Genomic DNA, 24,405 nt, shown 5'->3' on the forward strand with positions numbered 1-24,405 from the left:
TACAAAGTGTCTTATTTTATTTAAAATCCAGTGAAATAATAAATGAATAAAAACAGATTTACAAAAAAAATATTTCAAATAAGAACTGTATCGTTTGAAGAAATACAAATAATGATAGTCATTTTTTAAAAATATTTTTTTTTTTTTTTTTAATTACATGAAAGTCATTCCCATTTTCTACAATAGAATTATGTGTGATTTTTTAATATGTCTCGTCTAGTTATTTTGTATGTAAAAGCATTAGAATTATTAAAAAATATATAGCTTATATAAGATATTTTCCATTTTATTTTTATTGTAATTTGAAATATAAAAAATTTCGTAAACTATTTTATTTTTCGGTAACTGTATCTTAATATGCTTATGCACAAAGTAATGAGCTGAATAAAGAAAACGCATTGTTGCTTTTCAAAAAAAAAGATACGTAATTACATGTTGCAAATTGCATAATTTTTTTTTAAAGTATGTATTTTCTTTGTAGCAATTGATTTATCTTATTATTTTATGAAAAAACGTTTTGAAGTATAGTTGCCAAAAAATGAATAGTTCAAAACATATTTTATATTTTAATCGAGATAAGACACCTACGTTTGTGCGTATATAAATATATATATTATACATGTGTATGTATGTGTGTGTGTGTATGAAACTTAATGACGCAACGCATGACAAACAAATGTCGCGTTAAAGAGCTGATTCGTTCGTTCGACGACACCCTGTATACGCCGAGTCGTTTAGCGACTGCGAAACAGGACGAAGCAGAACGGAGTGTTCTATCGAGACACGAGGTGTGTTACAGCGACTCGGAGAGGACGAGTGTTTCTCAGTGAGAACGTGGATTTTCTCGTGGCATTATGTACTTACAAACATTGCTACTATTCTGTATCCTGATGACGCTGTACCGATCAACGGTCCAGCTGACGCTTCGAGGCGAAGTTGCTACGAACCGAGTCGTTAATTACAACACGTTGTCGTTGGAAAGTTCCAAATATAAATACAAGATCAGGACGATCGACATGCGCGTGAGTTATTGCACATGTGCTTATTGACTACTTATTAATTATAATGCACTTTATACTAATTTTTATTTATGGACAAATTAATAGTTAATTGTGCATTATTACATTGTACGTTACCAGTTGTGAACAAGATTACTAAATTCCAATAATTATGAAACAATAATTAATTGTATTTATAAAACGTTTCATGCGGCATATCACTGATGACCCACGCTGAACTTTCCACTTGTAACATGTTTAACATTTTGAACGGATGCATTATCATATAATGTTTTCTATCATTGATTGATATCAGAATAGATAGCAGCTCGATAAAAAAAAATAGAAATTAAACGTAGATAAAGTTAGAAAATTAATAACTTTTAATTTAATTTAATTAATTTCAAATAATTAATTTTTAACTTCAACTATTTATTTTTAAAACATTTTAACTTATTAACATTTTTTTAAAGTTAAAAAAACAATATTTCTTTGTTATATATAAACTTAATTTATAAATAAAATATTAAATTTATTTAATCCATATTTTTATATTTAGAATACCTGATTTTGGAAAATTACATTTTAATTTAATAAATATGTAATGCTTTTCAAAATTAACTTCTAATTTAACTTAGATTATTTTTATTTTAACACAACTTCTAATTGAGTTAGGTTGTCATTTATGCAACTTTTAATGTAATTAGATCAATTTTATACGTGATATATGTGAATTTTATACATCAATTTTATATGTTATACGTGATTATTATTATTAATTTTTGTTATACATGATAATTATCAAAAATAACTGTTAATATTAAACAAAAATAAATTCGTTATAAATTATTGTTGGTAATTTTGTTATGCGTTTTTCAAGGTGGATCACTTTAGCTTCGCCGTGCAGAACACTTTCAAATTGAGATATCTCATAAACGACACTTTTACGAGAAAAACGGAAGATAACTCCCCTATATTTTTCTACACCGGAAATGAAGGCAACATCGAAGTTTTTGCAGAGAACACGGTAAGAGCGGTCAGGTGTGCATGTTTGAGCGCGATAAGTTATTCGTTTAATTAGCTACAGGTTTAACTTAAAAATTGATTAAATCGTTAATTGAGATTGCTAATTCACATCTTTGGCTTATTAAATAAGTTTCAAAATTAAAATTAATATATTAAATTAACGATGAGAAAGTCAGTAAACTGTCGTTCAATTTTATAAAAAGTATCGTTCAACCTTCCGTACATCCAATTTCGATTTTTTGAGAACAATTTGATCTATTCCATAGGGCTTCATATGGGAAATCGCACCTTCTTTCGACGCGTTAGTAGTGTTTGCTGAGCATCGTTACTACGGCGAATCGTTACCCTACGGCAACCGGTCCTTCGCGGATCCGCAGCATCTCGGCTATTTGACCTCCGAACAAGCCCTAGCTGATTACGTGGATCTTATCCACCATCTGAAGTCGCAACCGGAATATAAACTCAGTCCGGTAATAGTTTTCGGTGGCTCGTATGGTGGTATGCTCAGCGCTTGGATGCGCTTGAAGTATCCCCATGTCGTTCAAGGGTATGTTTTATCGTTGGACGATAGCAATACTTTATCTTGTTTGTAAAAGATAGGAATGTAAGAGGGAGATATCTAACTGTATGCCTATTGCATACTAAGGAAGTATGTGCATGTGAAGCTGGTGTATCATTTTGTGGAAAATCATAAATAATTAAGAGCTCTGGTTTCAGTTTCAATAGTTCTATAGTTCCTTGTTGTTTAAACATATTATAAAGCTACTGTTAAAAGCTGTGGTCAATCAGTCAAAAATTGTTCGAGTTATAGACGCCGCTAGTTGAAAAAAAGCGATTTTCAGAAAACTCATCGCTATATGTACATATAATATTACACATAATATTAAATAGTATTATTAATATATTTCAGTGCGATTGCGGCCTCCGCACCGCTTCTGCAATTCACCGGTAGCGTAGAATGCGAGTCATTCGGTCGGATAACAACTTCGGACTATCGCGCTGCGAATCCAACGTGTCCGCAGCTTATCCGGAAGTCGTGGCGCACAATAACGAACGTGACTTTGAATGGTAATGGAACAGTTCTCCAACACTTCGCCGTAATCTGTTTATTAATTTTCTAATCCTTGCCAATTATTTTTACATTTCAGACGAGGGCAAAAAGTGGCTGTCGGACAATTGGAAGTTGTGCGAACCGTTGAAAACCGGAGAGAATGTCACGACGCTGAAAGATTTCTTGCAGGAAGTTCTCATAAATTTGGCCATGGTCGATTATCCGTACGAGGCTAACTTTCTAGCGCCGTTACCCGCCAATCCGATTAATGTGAGTATCTCTCTTTTTACATAAAACTTTTCTTCACAGATTTCCAGTGAATCTAAAATCATCTCTTATTGAAACACGATTATTTTTCATGCTTTGTGTAGAAAATAATTAGATTTTAGTTAAAATTAAGTTGCAAATTCTAAAATCGATGATTTCAATATTTACCATCGTTCAGGCTTTCTGTCAACATTTAACAAATGCATCATTGATGGGAAAACCGTTATTATCGGCACTTTATCGAGCCCTCAGCGTTTATACGAATTACACCGGGAAAGCGAGCTGCACCTCCATAAAGAGTGCGCAGTCGGGCTTGGACGCGGATCAAGGATGGGATTATCAGGCATGCACAGAAATGGTCATGCCGATTTGCTTTGATGGCGTTAATGATATGTTCGAGCCGACGGAGTGGAACATCAATGCTTATAATAGTACCTGTTTCAAGAAATATTCTATATCGTCGCAACCATATCAGATTTGTAAAGAATACGGCTGCTCAGCGCATTTTCCCGGCGCAAGTAATATCATTTTCAGGTATATGGAACGATATCTATAAGTATTTAAATCTTATTCGTATTACTATTATACATATTACTATTTCAAATTTATTTCATATTTTATCCTCTTATTTTATATTTTCAATTTTATTTCTAATATGAATCTTCCTAATATGAATCTTCCTAATATATATTTTCACACTTTGCTAAATTTTAGTTTTGCTTTCTATATTTGACGGCTCTTCATTGCTTTATTTGCAATAAAGACTGCACTAAATAGCTTTACAAAAGCGAATAAAATAATATTATCAATGCGTTTTTCTTGTTAACTTAATTTAATGTCAAGCGAGCAAAATTAGACAAGTTAGATTGTTGTCAAGAGCATATTGTAATGCTTTATTTTATTTTCTTTTTATCAAAAGAATAAAGTACGACACCTCATCATCCATCCTGTCATATTATAATAATCAGATTTTCCTTTTACTTTTACAGTAATGGATTGTTGGATCCATGGACGGGCGGAGGTGTGGTGGCCAATATATCCGCGGAATCAGTGATTTCGATAGTGATGCCGGATGCCGCGCATCATCTTGACTTACGAGAGACTAATCCTAAGGATCCATACGACGTTACCTTGGCGCGCAAGTTCCATCAGTTTTCGATTAAGAAATGGATCAAAGAGCATAATAGAAATAATAATATAGTAGGAAACTTTTGAAATTTGATGCGATAAAAGATGATTCGCAAGATTATTGGAAATAATTTGCTCGCCTGGTCAAAATTTATCCTTTTTATTTCACAAATTAAAAATACAAAAAAACAAGACGTCGCTACAACAATAAATATTCAGCTGTCTGCTGTAGACTGACTATTTATAACGCTAAATAAAATGTTGGCGAAAACCCAATCGAAAACATATGCGAAAGCATTTCGGTATCACAGTAAATAATAAATGCACGTATCTCGTCAGACATTCTAAAAGATCTACGAGAGAGTAAAAAATATTTTCGGACAACGCAAAAGTCTGAAACGCATACGATTTTCTCGCAAAATATCTTTCAGACATTCGCGTTATCTAAAATCTTTCGTCGAATCTAATATCACTATAGCACATAAAAATGGCTACTTCGTCGAATAAAAATTCATAACACTATCGTAATTATTTGACATTAATACTCGACATTAATTATAAATATATATATATGCTGTATTAGCTAGTTTATCTTTTTGTATAATTTCTTATGTCAAGTTTGTCCGAAGGAATCATGTAGGGAGTTTAAGCGAGCAAAGCTACTGAAGATATACGAATGCCTAAATGTAGAACAAATTTCTCTTAAGAGAATGCTGAATTTTAAATCGATTCTATAAATATTATGTAAATATGTTATTATGATTTTTTAAATATATGTGTACGTCAATTTTCTGAAATTCTAAAATGTTTTTCCACAGGTACAGCATTGCTATTCACTTTTCTAATGGACTCGTATCATTTTTTTACATTACTGGAATGATCTCTCTCGTATATTAACATGAAAATGTATTTTTTATATTTTACGAATCATGAACGTGTTAGAATACTCTTGTGTGCTGCATTACGTTATAAATAAAAAAAATTGAATACTTTTGGATAAAATACTCATGCCTTTCATGGCGTGCCTTTCGTGCTCTAAAATAATTTCAAAAAGAATGCGTTTCAAATTCGTTCTCTGTAAATATAAGTATTAACTTATATTTTCAGTCGTCAATTCATGATATAGTTAAACATCTTCCTTACACATGTTACATTTTTATATAAAAAAAAAAAAAAAAAAAAATCAAGATAAAAAATTACAAGATCTTAAAAATAATACAGGAATATCGCAAAACCGGGAACGGGCGTATTATCTAATATTATCTACCATGCCACGTTACCAATACATTGCAGATACACGTTTGAGTAAACATGGGGTGAATCTTCAAAAAAATAGATCTACAAAAATGTGAGTAAAGATAAACCTCTGCGATTCCACGACCGACGATCTTCGTGTTTAGTGCGGTGTACGTCGATGCGCGGTAGTTGGTCTAGGAACACCAGAACGAATTCGCGTTTTCTTCGGTTGCACAAACGTATTATCTAATCCGATATTGTAAGAGAGATATATGTTCGACATGTCAGGCGGTATTGTCTGCAAACAGATAGAAATTTTTATATGTCGTTATACATCTTAGATTTTTACGATTAAAATTTTGATCGTGAAGGAATATCGACTAGTTTTGATATAAAAAAAGTTTGCTTTCTTTCCTTTATAGTTATACAATTAATAAAAAAAAAGAATAATCTTACGTCTTTATTATTTCCTGCTGGCGATGCGGTCTGCGCTTTGCGCATATTATTTCCGGTGTATGCTACGCACTTTAGCTGCCACTCGCCTATATCTTCATTCCAGTGAACATATCTCTTGATCATTGTCTGTAAAATAACACAGAGATATATTTAAACAATACATTTAATATATTTCTAAAATTCAATTAGTTCGACAAATTTTATAAATTCCTTAGGTATCATTTGTTATATTTTTACTTAATTTGCAAACTTCAATTGTAAGCTTTTATTTCACTTTAATTAATACCAAATTAAAAAAAATATTTTCTGTACCTGGTATTGAACGGGAATATAATGATTCACAATGAGATTCTGTAACTGTAATTCTCTGCCGATTCCCCGGACACCCTCCAGAAGACCTTCCATCTCTCTTTGGTGTTCTTGCTGCAGATCGGATAGCTCTGCCTTAACGGACATTAACATTGTGTACACACGCGCCAATTTTTTCGTTTTTCCAGCCGCTTCTTCCTGTAAAGACGAGTATTTCTCCTCGATGTCGATGCGTTCCGCCTCCTTTGCCTTAATGGCTCTCTTCAATTGCTCTTCTCGGCTCTTTCGTTGCTCGAGTTCAACCGCTGCGGCAGCTAACAATTGTTCCTGAGCCTCCGCCTTCTCTAACAGATTTTCGCCGCCCACTAATATTTTATTCTGCAAATTCTGCATTTTTTCTCGCAGCGCTTCTTTCTCGCTCCTAGAATTAAGGTTATTTATTTTATAAGTATCCATACGTCATTTTTTCATTTGATTATAGATTTAATTATTTGTTATATATTATTAAAGTTTAGAATTTTACTTTAACGAAAACTTACTGAGTTTTCTTCAATTCGATGACGTCTTTATCTACTGGACTTTTATCGTCCCTCTCGGCCTTATCAACTTTCTCTGTCGAGTCCGTGTCTCTGTCTTCCAACTCTTCCACCGATAATACTTGACTCCTTCTACGTCGAGCCTTCTTATCTCGCTTCATTTCTTTAGAGTCGTCTGAATCTACAGAATCGTCGTCAGATTCTGAGAGCTCCGCGCCATTCTCCTCTAATTGTTTGCGCAGCTGTTCAATCTCAACTTGGAATTGACGAAGCAAAGCATCCTTCGGATCCTCGTTGATTCTCGCGCGATTCTTGATGTTCTTTGCGCGGTTTGCGTAACGTAAAGTGCTTATAGTCTCGTCATAGTTTATGTCTGCTGGACTAATATTTGCACACTGCAATCGCGATATTAATGATATTAATAAGATATTATTTAATAGTAAAACCAACCATGTATTATTATTATAATATTATTATAATGTTACAAAACTTGTAACATATTTGTAATTATTCAGAATAAGTAACGCATGAAATTATATTGTATCACTTACCATCAACGTTTTCGAATTTCCACCCAACGAGTCCTGAAGCAATCTAGTCAGTTTGGAATTTCTGTAAGGCACGTGAGAGCTTTGTCCGTCAACCAGCGCGGATATTACGTTTCCCAGTGTGGATAGTGATAAATTAATCTTAGTGGCTTCGCGAAGTCGCTGACCTGTCGCTTTTGTCTTACTTTGTCTCTCTGATCCCTAAAGATAAGAAAAAAAATCGAAATAACATTCGGAAAAGTTCAAGAATGTCTCAAAAATTTTATGTTTGAGAAATAATATTTTATGCCACGTAAATGACGTACGGCTAAATCCACCAAATGGAGTTTCCCCATTTTCACATGTTGCTCCCCATCATCACCGATCTGACTAGATTCGACTGTAATCGTGAATATCGCGTGGGACCGGGAGCTGGATACATTCATAGCAGTAGCCCCGACAACGCCTGCACGAATTCAGGATTACTTTTAACAGATATACGCATCATACACGTCGATTTGCTATACATAATATTGTTATTACTCACGATTTTTGTTGCCAAGAGACATAATGCGATCCAAATCATCAGCATTGTTCACCACGTATCCGCTTAGATCCTTTACAAACACACCGATGTCCGGTCTTTCCTTCACCTCCAATCGAGTATTCTGATCCTTACCGAGCAGATCCCGGACTTCCTCGTTGTAGATCTCTAGGTATGTCGCACGCACAAGGAATCTATTAACAATAATTAATATATTAATGCCTGGTAAATAAATTCAACGAGTGTTGATATTAAAAGTTCTAAATAACTAAATAAATAAAAAGTATATAAATATAGATATTTATAAAAATAAGATAATATTTTGTAAACTAGTAAAAGTCTCTTATTTATATGTCACTGTGTATTATATTTTATTTTCGATAAGATGTGTGTACGATGTCTTACTTCTGATTTTCATCAGCTTTGGCTATGTGACCAAAAATGTGAGCAAACGTGTTTGGAATTATTCCTCTGGCTTGTGGGGAGGTTTTAGCACCGGACATGGTGTAAGTTTTGCCAGTGCCGGTTTGGCCATACGCGAAAATCGTTCCATTGTAGCCCTGCAGCACCTTGTCCACAATAGGCCTGGCGGTCTCATTGTAGATGTCCACCTGGGTTGAGTCTGTGTCGAACACTGCGTCGAAGGAGAAGACCTTCGGTGGCTCTCCATGAGCTGCATTTGGATTCTCTACAGTGATCTCTGCGTTCAGAGCATCCACTTCTGTTATATTCTTGCAGTGGATATCCAACTCCTTGCTGCTCAGTGGCCGAACTCTAACCACCACCCTGACATTCTCTATCTCTCCTAGGTCCGTTGTGCTGTCCTGAATACATGAATGTCATGTGAAGACTTAACTCTAAAGATAAGCGATTCCTGATACAATAGTGAAATGTCCATTATAGTATAATTAGAAAAAAAAAAAACATGAAGATACATTAGATTCTAGTGCAGACTTATAGATGATTTGAGACTGCTGTGTAAAGAATAACTACTAACAATTAAATTATCGGTATATATATTGAATAATCAACAAATTCAACAAAAAATGAAATTAGACGCGATGTGAAGTCTCGTCCCGGTTACTGTCGCAACCGAAGTTGACGTTAGAGAACGTCACGGAACGTAAAAGTTCATCTCTCTGCCTGTTATACATATTGTACTTGTTATACAGAAAGCAATACTAACTTCGGTCCCCGGCATCGCGGATCCGTTTTCGGTGGGACAGCAATCACATAAACGCGGGCGTTTCTCACAGCATAATTCGCGAACACGTTTTGCGAAACACGTCAGGGAATGTCGGAGCTAGCAGACGACCTCGGTAAACAAATGGATCGATGCCTGATGTCCGCTGACATCACGCGCAGCTAGACGTACTCGCGGGGAGCTGAGGCCATCTTTCCCCTGCGTCGGCGAACGATAATAAGTCTGTCAATAATTGTGCTTCTATTGATAATGTTGCGTACTTACCTGTATATGAAAACTTGAACATCTATTTTATCTACTGCTTCATTGGAGACTATTATAAGGGCGGTTGTGCCGTACATTTTAAGAGAGTCTGCATGGATTATTGAAATATAATTGTTTATGTTACGTTTATACGAATCTTTTTCAACTGAACAGAGCAACAACGTAAATTATTATAAATTGAATAACATTATACAAAAAATAAATAAGTTATAAGATTGTTAGTATATCTAGCTTTAATTATTTTAGAAACAAAAACTCTACAAATCAAAAATTTTCCAAGAAATTCTTCAAAAAAATTTTTTAAGTTTCAAGGTTTTTACGATTTAAACTCACATATAAAAATTGATAAGGTATTAACAATAAGCAAAGAGATTGCATTATCTAAAATTTCAAAAAAGTTATTCTGAGAATTTTTATAGAACGTTATAAGTTTTGAATCAATAAAGTTTAATTCTTGAAAAGAAATGTATTAGGATGTAATTAAGAACAAGGTGAAGAAAATCATACAAGTAATATCAAACATTTCAGTTTTAAAAATTAAACCTTTATTATTTACTTTTTTTTAAATTTACATTATGAGTAGTAGACCTATTCTGTAACTCTTCTTGATAGTTTCATCATTGCGTTCAAGTCTTTATTGCCATATATTCTAGTTAAGCAACGATGTTACAACGATGTTAATGAAATTCTGAACGAAACTGTCGTTCAAAATTGCAAAATAAGCCATCAGGATTTGGATAGGCACGCATAACTTTATACATCAACAATACTATATAAATTCCAGAGATGAGAGAGAAAATAGCTTTAGTTACTTCAAAGTGTACTTCAACCTTTTAGCGCCAATGTCTTTAGAGCGTATATTCAGTCCCTCTTCATAATTTAATCGAGATCTAATTTTAATATCTTCGCTTATCTTACTGAATACGAAGAAGAAACGATCGAGAATAAGTGCTTTCTAAAATTAAACGTTTCTCATTCAACGCCTCATTCTATATTATATACCATTGAAAACGTTCTCGCAATTAATTCTCAAGGCGATTTACACAAAATTTAACGGCGCTCTGCAGGTCGTTTCTAGGTATGATAATATGAAGAGTTTACCGTCGTTGCTATAGGATACATTACACTTTTACTATATCTTCTTCGATCGAGCAGATAAAACAAAGACTATATTTTTTTATGATATTGTGATGGCAATAATTTTGTAATTATAATGAAATGGGCACATGAAACCTCAGGAATACAAATAAAAAACAAAATTCATTCCTCATTTATTTTTACGAGAATTTTGTTTTTCGCTTGGAACGTATTATAGTTGCAAATATAATATTTGAATAAAGAGATTAACGATTTACAACAACAAAAATATGTATATTCGCCTTAAGAAATATTTTCAACAAAAAAGAAAAGGATTAGACGTATTCTTCCTCTAATAGATGTGTTCTCGTTAAGAACTGAGATTTCTCCCTTTCTCTCTCTTTCTCTGCCCCTATCTCAAGATTTATAGAAGATTCTATCATTAACCGGCTAATCTTCGCTAAAAGTAGGACACTCTGCATAATATAAGTATATTAAACATTGCACAGCGTGACATCGCGCTATAAGTGCCGCGTCGTTTGCACTTGTGTATCGCGCAATAAACCGTATAATTAAGCGGCTGGTATAGCAAGCGTCCGCGAGGCATTAAAACGAGCGCGCAGAAATCGTGAGAAAATATCTAATTGGTGTGCGTAAACCCTTACTTTCTACCCATGAAAGTTTTGGGCAAAATGATATTTGTCATTCGATTACTTTTTAATAGACCTCTTTAAAAAGCAATCACGACGAGATGGCACCTTGCATTTTGTAAATTAACACAACTTTTGTTTAATTTTTTTTTATTTCTCTCATTTTTTTTTATGTTATTACAACTTTTCTCCTCTTTATCTTTTTCTGTGAATATTTAATGAAGAAAGAAACGATCTGTTAAATGTCTCACCTATCGATTTTCCTTTTTTTTCCTTTCAAGTCTGAGTGCCGCTGGCGGATCTACAGATGAGAATAGTCTCCTGAGACACTATTACTAATGTGTGTGTTATTTATAATTTTAAACCAAAAAATTTAATTTATGAAAAAGAGTCCAACTCCTTGCATCCTACTCCTTATCATCCCTTCCCTCCTTCCTCTTTCTCTTTCTTTCTAAACAAATTTAAGTCGCGATTATTACTCGCATTAGATAATTCATCTTTCTCGTTTGCTCTTTATTCTATATTCTTATATATTCTCTTGCTTAGTCTCATTTTTAGCTTTGCGTAATTTTATTACTTTTTCTCATTACTCTTTATTATTTTGCTATCATTTTATCTTCTTTTATTTTTATTTTGTATTATTTTTTGTATTATTTTCTTTTACTTGTTTTCTGTGATTTTTGTACTATTTCTGATTGTATTACTTCTTACTATATTCATAGTTTTCTTCTCATTTTTATCTGTTTGGTGTTATTTTACTATTTTGTATTTCTATTTCCTTTTCTTTGGTAGATTTCTTTTTTTCATCGTAGATTTATTCACTTTTTCTTTTCTGTTTGTTATTTTCTGTATCAAATCGTTCTTAGAGACGTGCTACTTGCTCTAGAACGACAATGAACGCTCTATCTCTCTTTCTCTCTGCCCTATATATTTTTTTGTATATTTTTTATATTTTTTCTTTATTTTTTTATTCCAACGCAAGAAATAAATAATGTATTTACGTTCCAACGACTAATTATCCACGTGTTATTCGAAATGCGCTAATTGGGCAAGGTAGGGTCCAGCTTCGTATATGCGTCATCAGCCGTCCCCTCTCTTATTCTTTCTCTTTTCATCTCGCGTTTTCCCTGGCTTTGTCCCTTTCGTTGAGACGGTTGTCCCCGTCGCGTTAGCCTCGTACCCTTCTCCACGCTAGAGCCGGCTTCGCGCCCCTCTTGCTTCCCTGGTGAGCGTGTCGGCTTGAAGCGGTGCGGAGCAGCAGCTGACGGACGTAACAATGCGTTGTTCCCGGTGCACGGTAGCGCTATGTCCCGTACAAGTATCAGAAGAAAACCTCCACGATAAAGCGGCGTCACCGACATAGAGGGTCGGCGCCTTCAGCCGTTACGCGGGAACGCGATGTGAGCCCCCTCCGGTACATCAAGCATAAGCAGGTAAGAATCAAACTCGATCAAGAGAGATCTAACAAGTCTCTGACCTGCGCTCAGTTGTGAATAGCCGAGGAGAGAGCAAATTTACGCGAAGATGCGCTCGCGTAGATCTTCTTCGGTGCGGAAGGGTGAAACAGGACAAACGGATAATACTAAATGTGTAAAATTACGTGAAGTGAGAAAATCGAATCGACAGCCTTAACAAAGAATAAGAAGATGCAAATCTCGCGGAGAGAAAGAGAAAAAGAGAGAGAAAGAGAAAGAGGAGCTTGTCAATAATCTGACGTCGTTCGACGCCGAGGTTCCATTCTTGGGACGCTGAACACAGTTCGCGAGGATAGCGTAGCGTCGAGGCTAATTGAAAATTATTTTCAGAGGTATAAAAATAAAAGTGTAATAAATAGGTCGGACGTCAGGCAAAGCGGGAAATATAATGGGTGATAATTGATACGGAAGTATCAGGGTGCTTAACGATCTGGAATACAAACGTCACGGTTCGCAAGTGATTCGAACTTTACCGAAGTAATTCTGTGAAATAATTGATGTATATATTTAAAGCAGCGTGTGTAAATGTATTGCGAATACGTGTAACGTAAAACTCTGTGGCAGGCCCAACTTTGTGCGTCGATTAATGTGCGTTATCATTTTCCACCCGGTGGAAAGTGTACGCACTTACCTGCCGCGTGGCTTAACTTAACGCGCTCAGTGAAATGCAACCGAGAGAGGAGTAGTATTTCCATGTAAATTACAAGCGGTTCTCGTCGTACAGGTTTCTGTTCGGCTCTACCATTTCCGTTGCGCAACATAAGTATGCGATATGTATTGAAACGCGTTACGAACGTGGGGGCTCGGCATTCACGTGTGGCGCCATAACGCTCACTCGCCGCCTTCGGGACTTAGAACTCGCAGTATTATTGATCGAGCCGGTCGCGTACGTTAATGCGCACTAACGCACGAGCTAATCGCGCGAAAAACCCGTGGCCAAATCTTGTAGAGATGCACGCGTACGGAATTCACGACGAAGCGTGAGTATTGACGTTATTAGCAGATATTGTGCTAACGCATGATATATTAGACAACGCTATCAACGTAAAAACAACAGACGCACGTGGAGCGTTGTACAACTATCGTCTCTGATTATGCTACGCGAGTTACGCCTTTGATTTTAATGAATTCAAGCCGCAATTACGTGAATTGCTCGGCGTATAATTCACGAGGAATTCTTTATTGCAACCGTCTTATTAAAAAACTGTATTTGCGTGTTCCAAGACAGTTCGGTTTAATTTTAGAGGAGTGAGGAATTTTTTTGAACTACGTATCTTACACTCTCAAATATATTATACATTCTGAAGAAAATTATACACATTTTTAACGATATGTTATACATTTTATACAGCCCTGCTAGTTATCACAATTTGAAGTGCATTATAAATCCAATTATTTTCTTTATCAGGAACAATTTAAAATATTTTTATACATAATATTAAGAGGCGCAATATTGTAATATCATTTTTATAAATAACATAAGCATTATGTAGTTTTTGTTAATATAATTTAATATTAAATCAAAAACAAAATCATTATTATTTTCTTAATAATAAACTCAATAATAATTTTTTATTCTGGTAAGTTTAATAAAACAATATATTGGGAGATTAAAAAGTATTATCGTATAATTTTATTATAATTTATTATTTATTCAATTGTTCTCATCTTCTATGATGGTCCACTTATTTAATTTTTAATTCTTTTCTCGAAAAAGAGAAGGCTGATTCAAAAACAGTGGATAAAACGATTGAGATATTATTTGTTTTTACAAATCTTTTTTCTCGTAAAAAGTGCTTCAGTTATTGAAAAAAATGATAGTCCGATGGGATGACTACAGTAAACGGGGGAGCATTTCTTATCCTAATTCTTTGTGTTGCGTTTATTTCATTATATGCGATCGAGCATATGTTACAAAATCAGGTTACAAAATCAGGTTACAAAATCAAAGTCATATAGCTTCTTCGTGAAAGGAATTAAAAACTTAATAAATCGATGAAAGATTATCATAGGTAATGTGGGTTATTATATTATTGAATAAATAATAAATTATAATAAAAGTATATGATAATATTTTCCAGTACCCTCATATATTTGTTTTATTAAAGTTATCAGAATAAAAAATTATTATCAAGTTAAGAAAATGTGTATAAAAATCACACAAGGATTATTGAGCATTAAGATTTTGCCATGATCGTTTGTTGGCTTTCTCTTGGTTTTAATTATTATATGTTACGCACATTATGGTCTTATATTAATTACTAAAAAATGATGCATGTGGTGTTTATTATAGTCGCATAATAATATCTAAGAAGTTAAGTTTCATTAATCCGAAGCTAATTGTGAGACTCATCAGCTTCCATAAAAATCCGTTTTTCTGTGTGTGTGTGTGTGTGTGTGTGTGTGTGTGTGTGTATAAGTGTATATCGTAACACGTCGTTGCGGAAAAGGCAGAAAAGGCAGAAGAGGCTTTATCAGGAGTCAATGATCCGCACGCAGGCATTGCTCTCTTCTCAGGCTTCACTGGCAACAAGCGAGGTGTCTCGTCGGACACTTCCTCGTCGGTCATCTGTTTTCTAGTCGCTTATATTCTTTCGTTACATCGAGCACACATTTCCCTCAATACAGCCTTAGAAGTGGCACATTAGAAATGAATTTGACGATTAACAATTAGTCTTTTAGCAATTTTTAAAAATAATATTTATTTTCTTGAAATAATAAAGAGAGTTAGTTGGATTAAAAAAAAAGAGATCTTTTTATCGATTTTTTTTCTCTTTTGATGCTATGCAATAAAGAAAGTCAAAGTAAAAAGAAACGTTGAAGAACTCGATTACAATTCGAAAAAAAGTGCGCGATCTTTTGACGCCTTGTCTTTCCCAAAATTGGCGATCTCGACCCGAAGAAGTTCTCTCTTCAGCCTCTGTTTATGGACTCAAAACGAAGAAGAAACTCAGAGGGTACAATTAAAAGGAGGAAGCAGCGTGTCCTCTTTCTGGTGTCTCGTCGTCCGGTGACCGGCCAGACGCGAAGAGAACTCCTCTGATACTCTTTATGGGCTCAAATAAGTGACGAAGAAACTTAAATGCTATGATTAAAAGCAAAAAGAAGCTGTGCCCTCCTTATGTCGATGCTACGCAATTTTCCCCTTCCTCCAAGGTCTACTTTTCGCATCTCTTCATGAACCAAATAAAATACAAAAAATAAAAAATAAAAAATAAAAAATAAAAAAACAAGAAAGAAATTCGAAGAGTAAGAGTGGTAGATTAAACACAAGAGAAAGGTGCCCTCTTTCTGTCGATATATCATGTCTTCCTCGGCGAAATCGCCAAGAGATCGCTTCTCCTTCTAATACACCTCCGAATTTCAGGCCTCCGAGATGCAAGATGAGAAAATCTATCTTTTACTCTTCTTCATGCACGTAGGGACCAAAAATGAAGAAACTTGATAATCCATTATTAATGAGAAGTTGATCAAAAGAAAAATAAGATAATACACGTCCCTCTTTCTAGACAGATCTTTGCATTTCTTTGCCGAGACTTCAAGTCTCTTCTGGGACACGAGAGATGAGGTCGCTCCTCGTCGCTCTCATTCCTCGAGAACGCCCGCGGAGGAATGAGGAGAGAGAGAGAGAAAGGAGAAAGAGAGAGGTGAAAAACGGCGAAGAGGAAGAGAAACGCGAGCGGAGAGTAGGGAGCAACGAAGGCCCGAAGAACCCGGAGGAGAGAGGTTCTGTTATCCGGTCGCGGTCCTCTCTCCTCTCTCTCGCGGTGGTGGCAGGTCAGTGTTGCCGCGTTCGCGGCCGAGGACGGCCGTCACCGTCGTCGCCAGGGAACGTCTCGCCGACGCGCGACGTTTCTCTCTCAATCGCCTCTCGTGCGCGCGCGGTGAAATCACTGCGGGGCGTCGCGTGCCCTCCACACGAGCGAGAAGAGTGTGCCCGCCGGCGGCGGCAGGCGACCCCCGGACGATGTGCGACGCGACCCCGGGAGTAACACCGCCGCTGCGAAGCGACGCCACTGCGACCAGGTATGCGCCGCGTACCCGGTGCCGGGAGAGGGCCCGAGAGCCATTTCCGTTCCGTTCCTTCGTCGAGACGCGAGCGCGAAGGATTATCGCGTCCGAGAGCCCATAAGACGCGAACCCTTCCGACACGGTAGAACCTTGTTTGCTTCGCCTAGTTGATTGCGCCTGCTATCTTGGAGACCCGGAGGCCCTCTTTGGGATCTGGACTCCTCTTCTCGAAGGCTCGTTTGGTTTGTCCCATGAGACGAAAGATCTTTGCAACTTGATAGTACTTTATACGCGTTGAATTATGCATATTTATGCAAAACGTTTTAAAAGTTTAAAAATTTTACTTTTAACCCTTGAAAAAAAAGTTGATAAACTTGTTTCAATAAACTGATTACCTATAAGTAACTAATTATATTTCGTCAGTTAACTGATAAAATATCATCAGTTACTGATCAGTAATCAGTTTATTGAAACAAGTTTATCAACTTTTTTTTCAAGGGAATTGATCGTTAAAAAATCAGAAACAGAGTCTGTTTGATTAGATCTAGAAGAGAATTGATGAACAATTGCGTTGAAATAATGAAAAGAATAATAACAAAAAATAAAATAAATAATGGTTAATAATTGATAAGTTAATAGAACAATGTAGCAAAGGATAACATGAGACTCTTCTTGACACATTTTTATTATAGAAACGCGGAACTTTGCACTTACGTACTGAACAATAAACACACTTACGAAAAAAATGAAGCTAACGAGAGAATATTTTCAGAATTGTAAAGAACTCTTCCCACGTGTTCATTGAATAAGTTAAAGAGTGTTTCTCTTCAATGTGTGTACGCCAATGCTGGATAGAACGTTAGATACTATTTATAATAATAGTATAACTTTTTAAAATGTGTAGAGAGAAAGATGCCAAAAACTCTTACCGACACCTCACAATCACGTAAAAGAGAAGAGAAACAGGTGGTCTAGTAATTTATATATTTAAAAGATATTTTATAAAAATTCGGAATTATAATCCCTAAAAAGCTATATACCATCTTCATTAGCATGCTAAAGCATTTGGGTTTTTGTTATCTCGGAACTGATCGTTACTCGAGTAACAGCGCTCCGATACACGGAAAAAATGCAAATTTCCGTCGATTGTTACGCGGCTTGATTTTTGGAGCGTCACGACGGCGAGCCGTTCCGTCGTAACAAGATGGAAAGGATTCAGGAGGCCCCGTCTTTCTCTCGCGATATCTTCTTCCTTTTTTCAACAGGTCGCGGTCGCGGCGTCACGCCGCGTGAATCACGCTTCGCTTCTCGCTCTGATACTTCCCTACTTAACATTGATCTTGAACTCCATCGCTTAATAGAGATTTTTAAAACTAAGCGAATATGGGGTGCGTTGACTCTCCGGCGAGCCGATAATCCTCAATCGACGGCCCCGATGAGCTTTGATGAACCAATAATTACCAAATGCACTAGAAGTATCTGTTACGCGATCCCTTCGGGAGATTCGATCTTGTGACATTTACTCTGAATAGATTTCGTGGGAGCGTGGAAATAATTTTACATTTCACTTTCTCACCGGATGCGTAACGGTTGTAACGTAGAATATCAGTATCCGCAATCAGATAGAATTTAATTGATGCAAAAGTATCCAGGTTATCGGGGATTCTCTTTGTTTCCTTTACACACAAATATTTGAGAAGCGTTAATAATTACGAAAGCCATGCGCTCGCGCATCGTGTATTTTTGGAGCCAGACAGTTCAGTTTCGGGCACAGCACGAGAATACGGCGCACGGGGACCAGACGCGTACGTCTATGTAAATATGTAAATACGTAAACCGTGGCGGGAAACACAGTCGGGACCCTCTCCGCTTCTTTCGGCAAAACGAGAACAGGTTCCCAGCAGCTTTTCTAAACCTCCGGAATGTACCGTCTTCGGACCGATCTTAGCCGTCCGCAGGTAGTTAATTTAGAAATTGCCTATACGCGATAATTACAGGGAAGCAATTAAAAGATCGAGAATTAATTACGACGCCTTTTTTTCTTACGGATCTCGTTCCTATATTATCAACATATTATATTAACATACGTTTCGTGTCGCCTTTAATGTTAGAAAGAGGCCTTAAAGAGGATGTCGCTTCAATTTATATCGTCACGTATTTTCTGTCGTTCTTTAGCCTCGGTTTATAAATTTTGATACTTGGTGATTTTTCATATGCGATTCTCCGATTTTTGCATTCTTAAGATTTGAAATTTGCCATCTTAAATAATTTTTTATTAGCATATTCACTTTTTCAAAATTAATAATGTTGTTCTTGGATCGATGCATCGGCTTGAACTTTTCATATTATTTTTCGTGAAGAGATATAATAAAATAGACAAAATTTCAAGATGCTATAATATAATTAAATAAACATAATTTTAGAGTGCTATGTTTGCAACTCTAAGGGACTGATGTGGTACGAGAATCTTGCATCTCGTTTTGCGCTCACACATATCTATGATCACCAGACCCAGGTGTTATCTGATTTTCCAAGTTGCTCAATAATCAGATACAACAAAACCACAACTACGTCATTCCAGAGTTTCTTATTCCTGTAAGTTCTGGAAAGAACGTTTTTAAATAGAATTTATTTACTCCAGCTTAAATGTTAAAGAGCAACTTGGTTTACAATTTTACGAGTATCTCATACACATCCATGTATACTTTATAATTATTTGACTAGCTAAAATCTAACACATATATCGCCACAATTTTTATATACCATTTTTCTTTCATTATTTCTATCTTATAGTATCTACCACAGCCTCTTTTATCACAGCATCTATTCATTTATTTTTGCTTATCCTTTTTTTTATTTATTACTTGTTGCTTATCTAATTCTTCCATACAAAAAAGATCCTCGACATTTTATTTATTCTCCTTACATCTTTTTACTTCAATTTTATTCTTTCCTCATGCTACATCTTTGGCTTTGTCTTTGGCTTTCTTCTACTTTTCTCTACTTTTCTCTTGAAAGATCAATTTTGCCGTAACATCTAAAAATTTAGCTAGATATAAATGATAATTATATTAATTGGAAATAGAAAATAATTATGTTAAACCATCAAAATAATTATATTGGATCAGCTTAAGCTTTGATAGAATGTCAAAACTTTTTTTGCAGCGTTATCATGCTTGAGGGCCCTACATAATTATTTTCAGACCTGTATGTAGCTAACTTTTTAGATATTTCAGCAAAATTGTTCTTTCCGTGTAGATTTCTGAATTGGCGGCAAGAGACGCGGCTTCCTCGGATACCCAGTATTTTCCGATCGCCTTCGTCTAAGTCCTTTTTCTCAGTGTGATTCTCCGAAGCTCTTTTTCTTTTTCTCCTTCTTCTTCTCCTCTCTCTCTCTCTCTCTTTATTTCTCTGTTTCTCCCTTTCCCTCTTTCTTTCTTTGGCGATGCACCTTGCACCGTAAAGTCTGACTCGTCGGCGTTATGTACGGCCTGTAGCAGCGTAACGTGGCGGTGCACGCCGAGGCATAAGACAGATGTTGTCCCGAGGAGCAAATAAAACCGAGAGAAAAGGAAGCGAGACGATGACGATGACGGGACGGCGCGCGGCGGCGGCGACAACGACGGCGAGCGGAGCTACCGCCTGCCGTTCCGTTCCACATCCATTACCTTTTGCATCGCTCGAGTAAAAGCGAGAAACCCGGCCAAGGGAACACGGCGGACTTAAGGATGGCGCGCGCGCGCGCGCGCAATTAACAGAGCAATTTAAATGTGGAGAACATATCTCTGGTTCCCGCATTCCTCCTCCGCGAAATTAAAAACAACGGATCGACAGAGCTCGCGTATGCATGTACGTATGGCGGCTTCTTCTTCTCGTTGATTTCGAACAACGGATATTTTTTTTTTTACAGGGAGATCTTTTTTCACGTCTCTTCGCGGAATAGTATAATACTTTGGTTCTCGCGCGAAAGGAGACCGAGGATCGCTGAGAGAGTCAGCGCCGCGCGAATTGAAAATTTCGTGCCGCGGCCAGCCGGCACTCACGGTGCCGTTAAGCAACGGTGCATCGCGCCGCATAGTCGGCGGGGAATCGGAATCGTCGTACGTTACGGTGATCGTAAATAATCGCCATATCCGAGCGCGGCAGGTCGGATCGATTTAACAGCATGTGCAACGTAATTCCTTAGCGACGGAAAGCGTAACGCAACCCGCACGCTCGCGTTTTCACGCACGTGATTTCGCGCCGGCCCGGGTCGACGCGGGGCTGCATTCCGAGTCACTGCACTTTCCAGCGGTCGCCGGCCGCGCGCTTTCATTCTCCGGAGAACTCGCGGAGTGAATGTCGATTAAGAGTCAGCTCACCTAGGCGTTATTCGAGAGATAATCCAGCGCGATTGTAGAAATAATCGACGGTTTCTCTCTCGTCTCGCGAAAAGAATTTTATAGACGATGGATCCTGCACTGGTTAGAGACACCTAATCCGAGATCCGTAATAGCAATCGATCATATTTTCCTTCCCTCTCCCGTGCATGCACAAGTGGAATTTATCGATGGGATTAAGAGTGACACGCACAATACGCGTTCGCTTACAGCTGCAAAGCGGCAATTTTGTATGTTAAGTTAACGGTACGGTAACGGTCGTACGCGGATGTTAACTTTAATGCTGCCGTAATCGTTGGCCCATTACTCAAATTACTCGCCGTTGCTATTTAACCGCATGAGAGATGCATCGCGCTGCAGTACCTGGCGCGCGCACTGCATCGTTCCTCGATTAATTGAGAAGCGTGTTCCATCGATCGGTCATGGAATCGATTCGACGATTGCTCTTTTAACTTTTAAACTTTAACTTTTATTACAATACGTAAAAGTCACCCCTTTTGACAGTATTTATTATTATTGTTGTTATCACGATCGCGTGGTCACGTAAAAAAATATAACACATTGAAATGAAACTCTGTTATTGGGATACTCATATTACTGTGTAAAGTATAACGATATTAATAATTTCTTTATTATTATTTGTTTAATAATTTATTACTATTAATTTATTGTCAGGCCTGGACATGTTTGAAAAATTTGTATTTGAAATACAATTTGTATTTTGTATTTTACAGTTTAATGATGTATTTTGCCCAGCCTAGTTTATAGCTGTGAATTTATACGATTTCATTTCATTATTCATAGTAAACAACTTTTATTGGTTTTTTTATTGATCTTTAGTGATGAAGCACGCGATGTTTATAAAGTACGCAAAACGTTTATAAAAAATAACTAAAACAAATCGGTGAATTTGCTTTGTTTCTATCTACCTATCAGCAGTTCGGCATTTACTAATATAAAAATCTTGATTAAATTTTGATTTTTTTTTATAAAATTCAATTACGACTATAAATACATTAAAAATTTTTTTAGCTTAGCCGGCTAAGAGCTGACTCAAATTTTCGCGCAATGTTGTAGCACTTAGCTTCGCAATTATATTATCGTATTTAAAAGATCGAATTAAAAAGTATTTTATATTTAAAATAAAAAATTTAGAAGTATCTTGTATTTTGTATTTTAAATGCTTTATTGTATTTGGTGTATTTTACCTAATTCTCTTTATTGAGTATTCAGCGTCAAGTATGATATCAGCGTAATAATTATGCCATTCGATTTTGAAGCATGCTAATACTGGAAGAGCACATTTCTTGAAAAGTAAATAAAATATATTTTTTTTCTACAAACTGATGTTTTTTTTTTAAATAATAAATTTAATGCGAGTACTCTCTCTCGCATGAAACATGAATAAAATTAAATAAATTAATAATTAAATTTTCTCCCTCTCCTAATAACACAAACAGATATGGTACAAGATATTTTTATTTCACGTAAAATAATAAATTCATTTTACTATTTATTTATTAAATAATCATTATTAATTTATTACGCGATTATTCAGTATGGTAGCACAACCTCGAGAGCAATGAGAGTCATGCCATTTTAAAGCACGCTAATATTCCAGGCGATCGATACGAGAAAAGCGTAATCGCAATAAAATTCTTATTCTATGCGCGCGAGGAGCGTGCCGTATCCTCTACAACGACGTTTACCAAGTTAATTGCACGTGGACGAGATTTCAGGGTGCCTTCGGCGACGACGGTCGGAAGGGTGGCGCAGGCGCGAGACTTTCGCAGTCCCTTTGAGAGGGAAACCGACGCGGTTCCGCGGCAATTTCCCAGGAGGAAAGACCGAAGTTTCCTCAGTGCTTCCGCGCGCGCCGAGCACTCGCGTGCTTCCTCAGGATGCGCGCTCGCGAAATTTTATCAGACCCTTCTGATAGACAAGTTGTTCCACAACGATAACGAGCAACGACGCGACGAGATAGTTCGATTTAGCGGCGTGATCAATCACGGCGCGCGATTAGCGAATTTCCACAATATGGACCGGGAATCGAGCGTGTTCGATATTTCTATTCGTTTCAAGTGCAGACAGAGCTTCCTAGACGTATCAGTACGCGATTCAAATAAGGAACTAATTTCTCTTTATTGACGTGTTATTTTGACAGTCGAATACATTCAGATTTCAAATCAAAACGAACTGAGAGAGTTTCGTTGCGCGGCTCGAGGTAAATTTATGTCTCAAAACTTTTAAAATTCCAAGAATCAACATTGGTGATTCAAAAGAGGAAATTTAATTACTAATCATTTTATTCATGCAAGAGAAAGCCTTTGCGTTTATTTCATTAATTAAGAAAAAAAAGTCAGTGCGCAGAGAAAAAAATATGTATTTCTTAGTTATTTTTCAAGAAACGTGTTCTTTCAGAGGGTGAAACGTTGCGTGCAAATCCTCGTTTCCAAAGAGAAGATGCCTATTCATTAGTCGCGTACGCGAAGATTTTCCTCGACTCAGACTTTTTCGCGTATGCAAACCGGTGGAGCGAGATGCTCTCGTCGGCATGCAACGGGAAAGCGGTTGAGCACGGGCATTCGTAACAGTCCCGCGATGTTTCGGGAGCGGTGATACGTGGGATCGAGTAAGGTGGAGAGAAGTCCGAGAACTCGGCGACTCCCCGCTGCGATTGTTTAGCGGTGTGCATTTCCGGGACCCGGTGAACGCGCGATCGATAACTTTATCGGGATCGCCGCGACACCGGTGTGTTTCTGAGGGCTGTTGAGAGTGCTCGGGGAGGAAAAAAAGTATGCAGCTACTCTCCAGCTTCATGGGTCGGCACACGAAGCGAGGAGCCTCCTTGAAAAAAGGTATGTCGCGTTCGTCGCGGATGAGCGCGCCCGCTCCAGTGCCACGTGACGTTAATCAGCGTTAACCAGACCAGCGCAAGGAGAGGAAAACACGTGGCGAAAATTTCACGCGGGATTTCACGGTGGAAAAACGAGCAATTGCAAATTACGAAGCGACCGAGAGAGACGAATTCGCACGTCGCGTCCAAACGCGAGAACAAGTTTCTTGATTCTCTGGCACGATGACGTCGCCAGGAAGAACGGACTCCGAATTTGATCTCGGCGATAGATAGATCGTATCGATAATTTACTAAACGCGCGGAACGATAGGCCCATGCATGAATTGACACGATCACGCTTCGTTAACTTTCCGTTCCTAGTAAACACGTAGGGATCAAGTTCTGAGAGTCACGGGACATCACAGGATGAG

The 24,405-nt window shown here is 37.0% G+C and overlaps 3 protein-coding genes across 8 annotated transcripts in view; 2 read left to right on the forward strand and 1 right to left on the reverse strand.

Annotated features, from left to right (window-relative positions):
• The first annotated feature begins 671 nt into the window (after positions 1-671).
• On the forward strand, positions 672-5,633 carry LOC105197999 (lysosomal Pro-X carboxypeptidase). Its single transcript, XM_011164621.3, has 7 exons — positions 672-1,022; positions 1,879-2,025; positions 2,291-2,571; positions 2,935-3,092; positions 3,173-3,345; positions 3,521-3,876; positions 4,332-5,633. Exons 1-7 carry the CDS (start codon positions 855-857, stop codon positions 4,555-4,557), a joined length of 1,509 nt encoding a protein of 502 aa, XP_011162923.1. The 5' UTR covers positions 672-854; the 3' UTR covers positions 4,558-5,633.
• LOC105197783 (kinesin-like protein KIF3A) lies at positions 4,615-9,446 on the reverse strand. The gene is made up of 9 exons (XM_011164330.3): positions 9,265-9,446; positions 8,484-8,902; positions 8,082-8,272; positions 7,861-8,000; positions 7,559-7,756; positions 7,011-7,402; positions 6,475-6,892; positions 6,163-6,288; positions 4,615-6,004 (listed from the first exon to the last, which is right to left on the reverse strand). The coding sequence occupies exons 1-9, from the start codon at positions 9,277-9,279 to the stop codon at positions 5,867-5,869; spliced, it is 2,037 nt and encodes a 678-aa protein (XP_011162632.1). The 5' UTR covers positions 9,280-9,446; the 3' UTR covers positions 4,615-5,866.
• Positions 9,447-12,524: 3,078 nt separating this feature from the next.
• LOC105197782 (tricalbin-1) overlaps positions 12,525-24,405 on the forward strand; it is a 28,700-nt gene continuing 16,819 nt past the window's right edge. For 2 of the 6 annotated variants that reach the window (XM_011164328.3, XM_011164329.3), the window contains exons 1-2: positions 22,989-23,362; positions 23,560-23,996. In XM_011164328.3, the coding sequence (XP_011162630.1) occupies positions 23,936-23,996 (61 nt within the window). In that variant the 5' untranslated portion in view covers positions 22,989-23,362; positions 23,560-23,935. Of the gene's footprint in view, positions 12,707-13,587; positions 13,729-16,513; positions 16,775-22,988; positions 23,997-24,405 lie in introns of those variants that run through there. The other 4 variants (XM_039454164.1, XM_039454163.1, XM_026131630.2 and 1 more) reach the window with 4 other exon arrangements.

Source organism: Solenopsis invicta, chromosome 10, assembly GCF_016802725.1.
Source record: "Solenopsis invicta isolate M01_SB chromosome 10, UNIL_Sinv_3.0, whole genome shotgun sequence".
Lineage (NCBI taxonomy): Eukaryota > Metazoa > Arthropoda > Insecta > Hymenoptera > Formicidae > Solenopsis > Solenopsis invicta.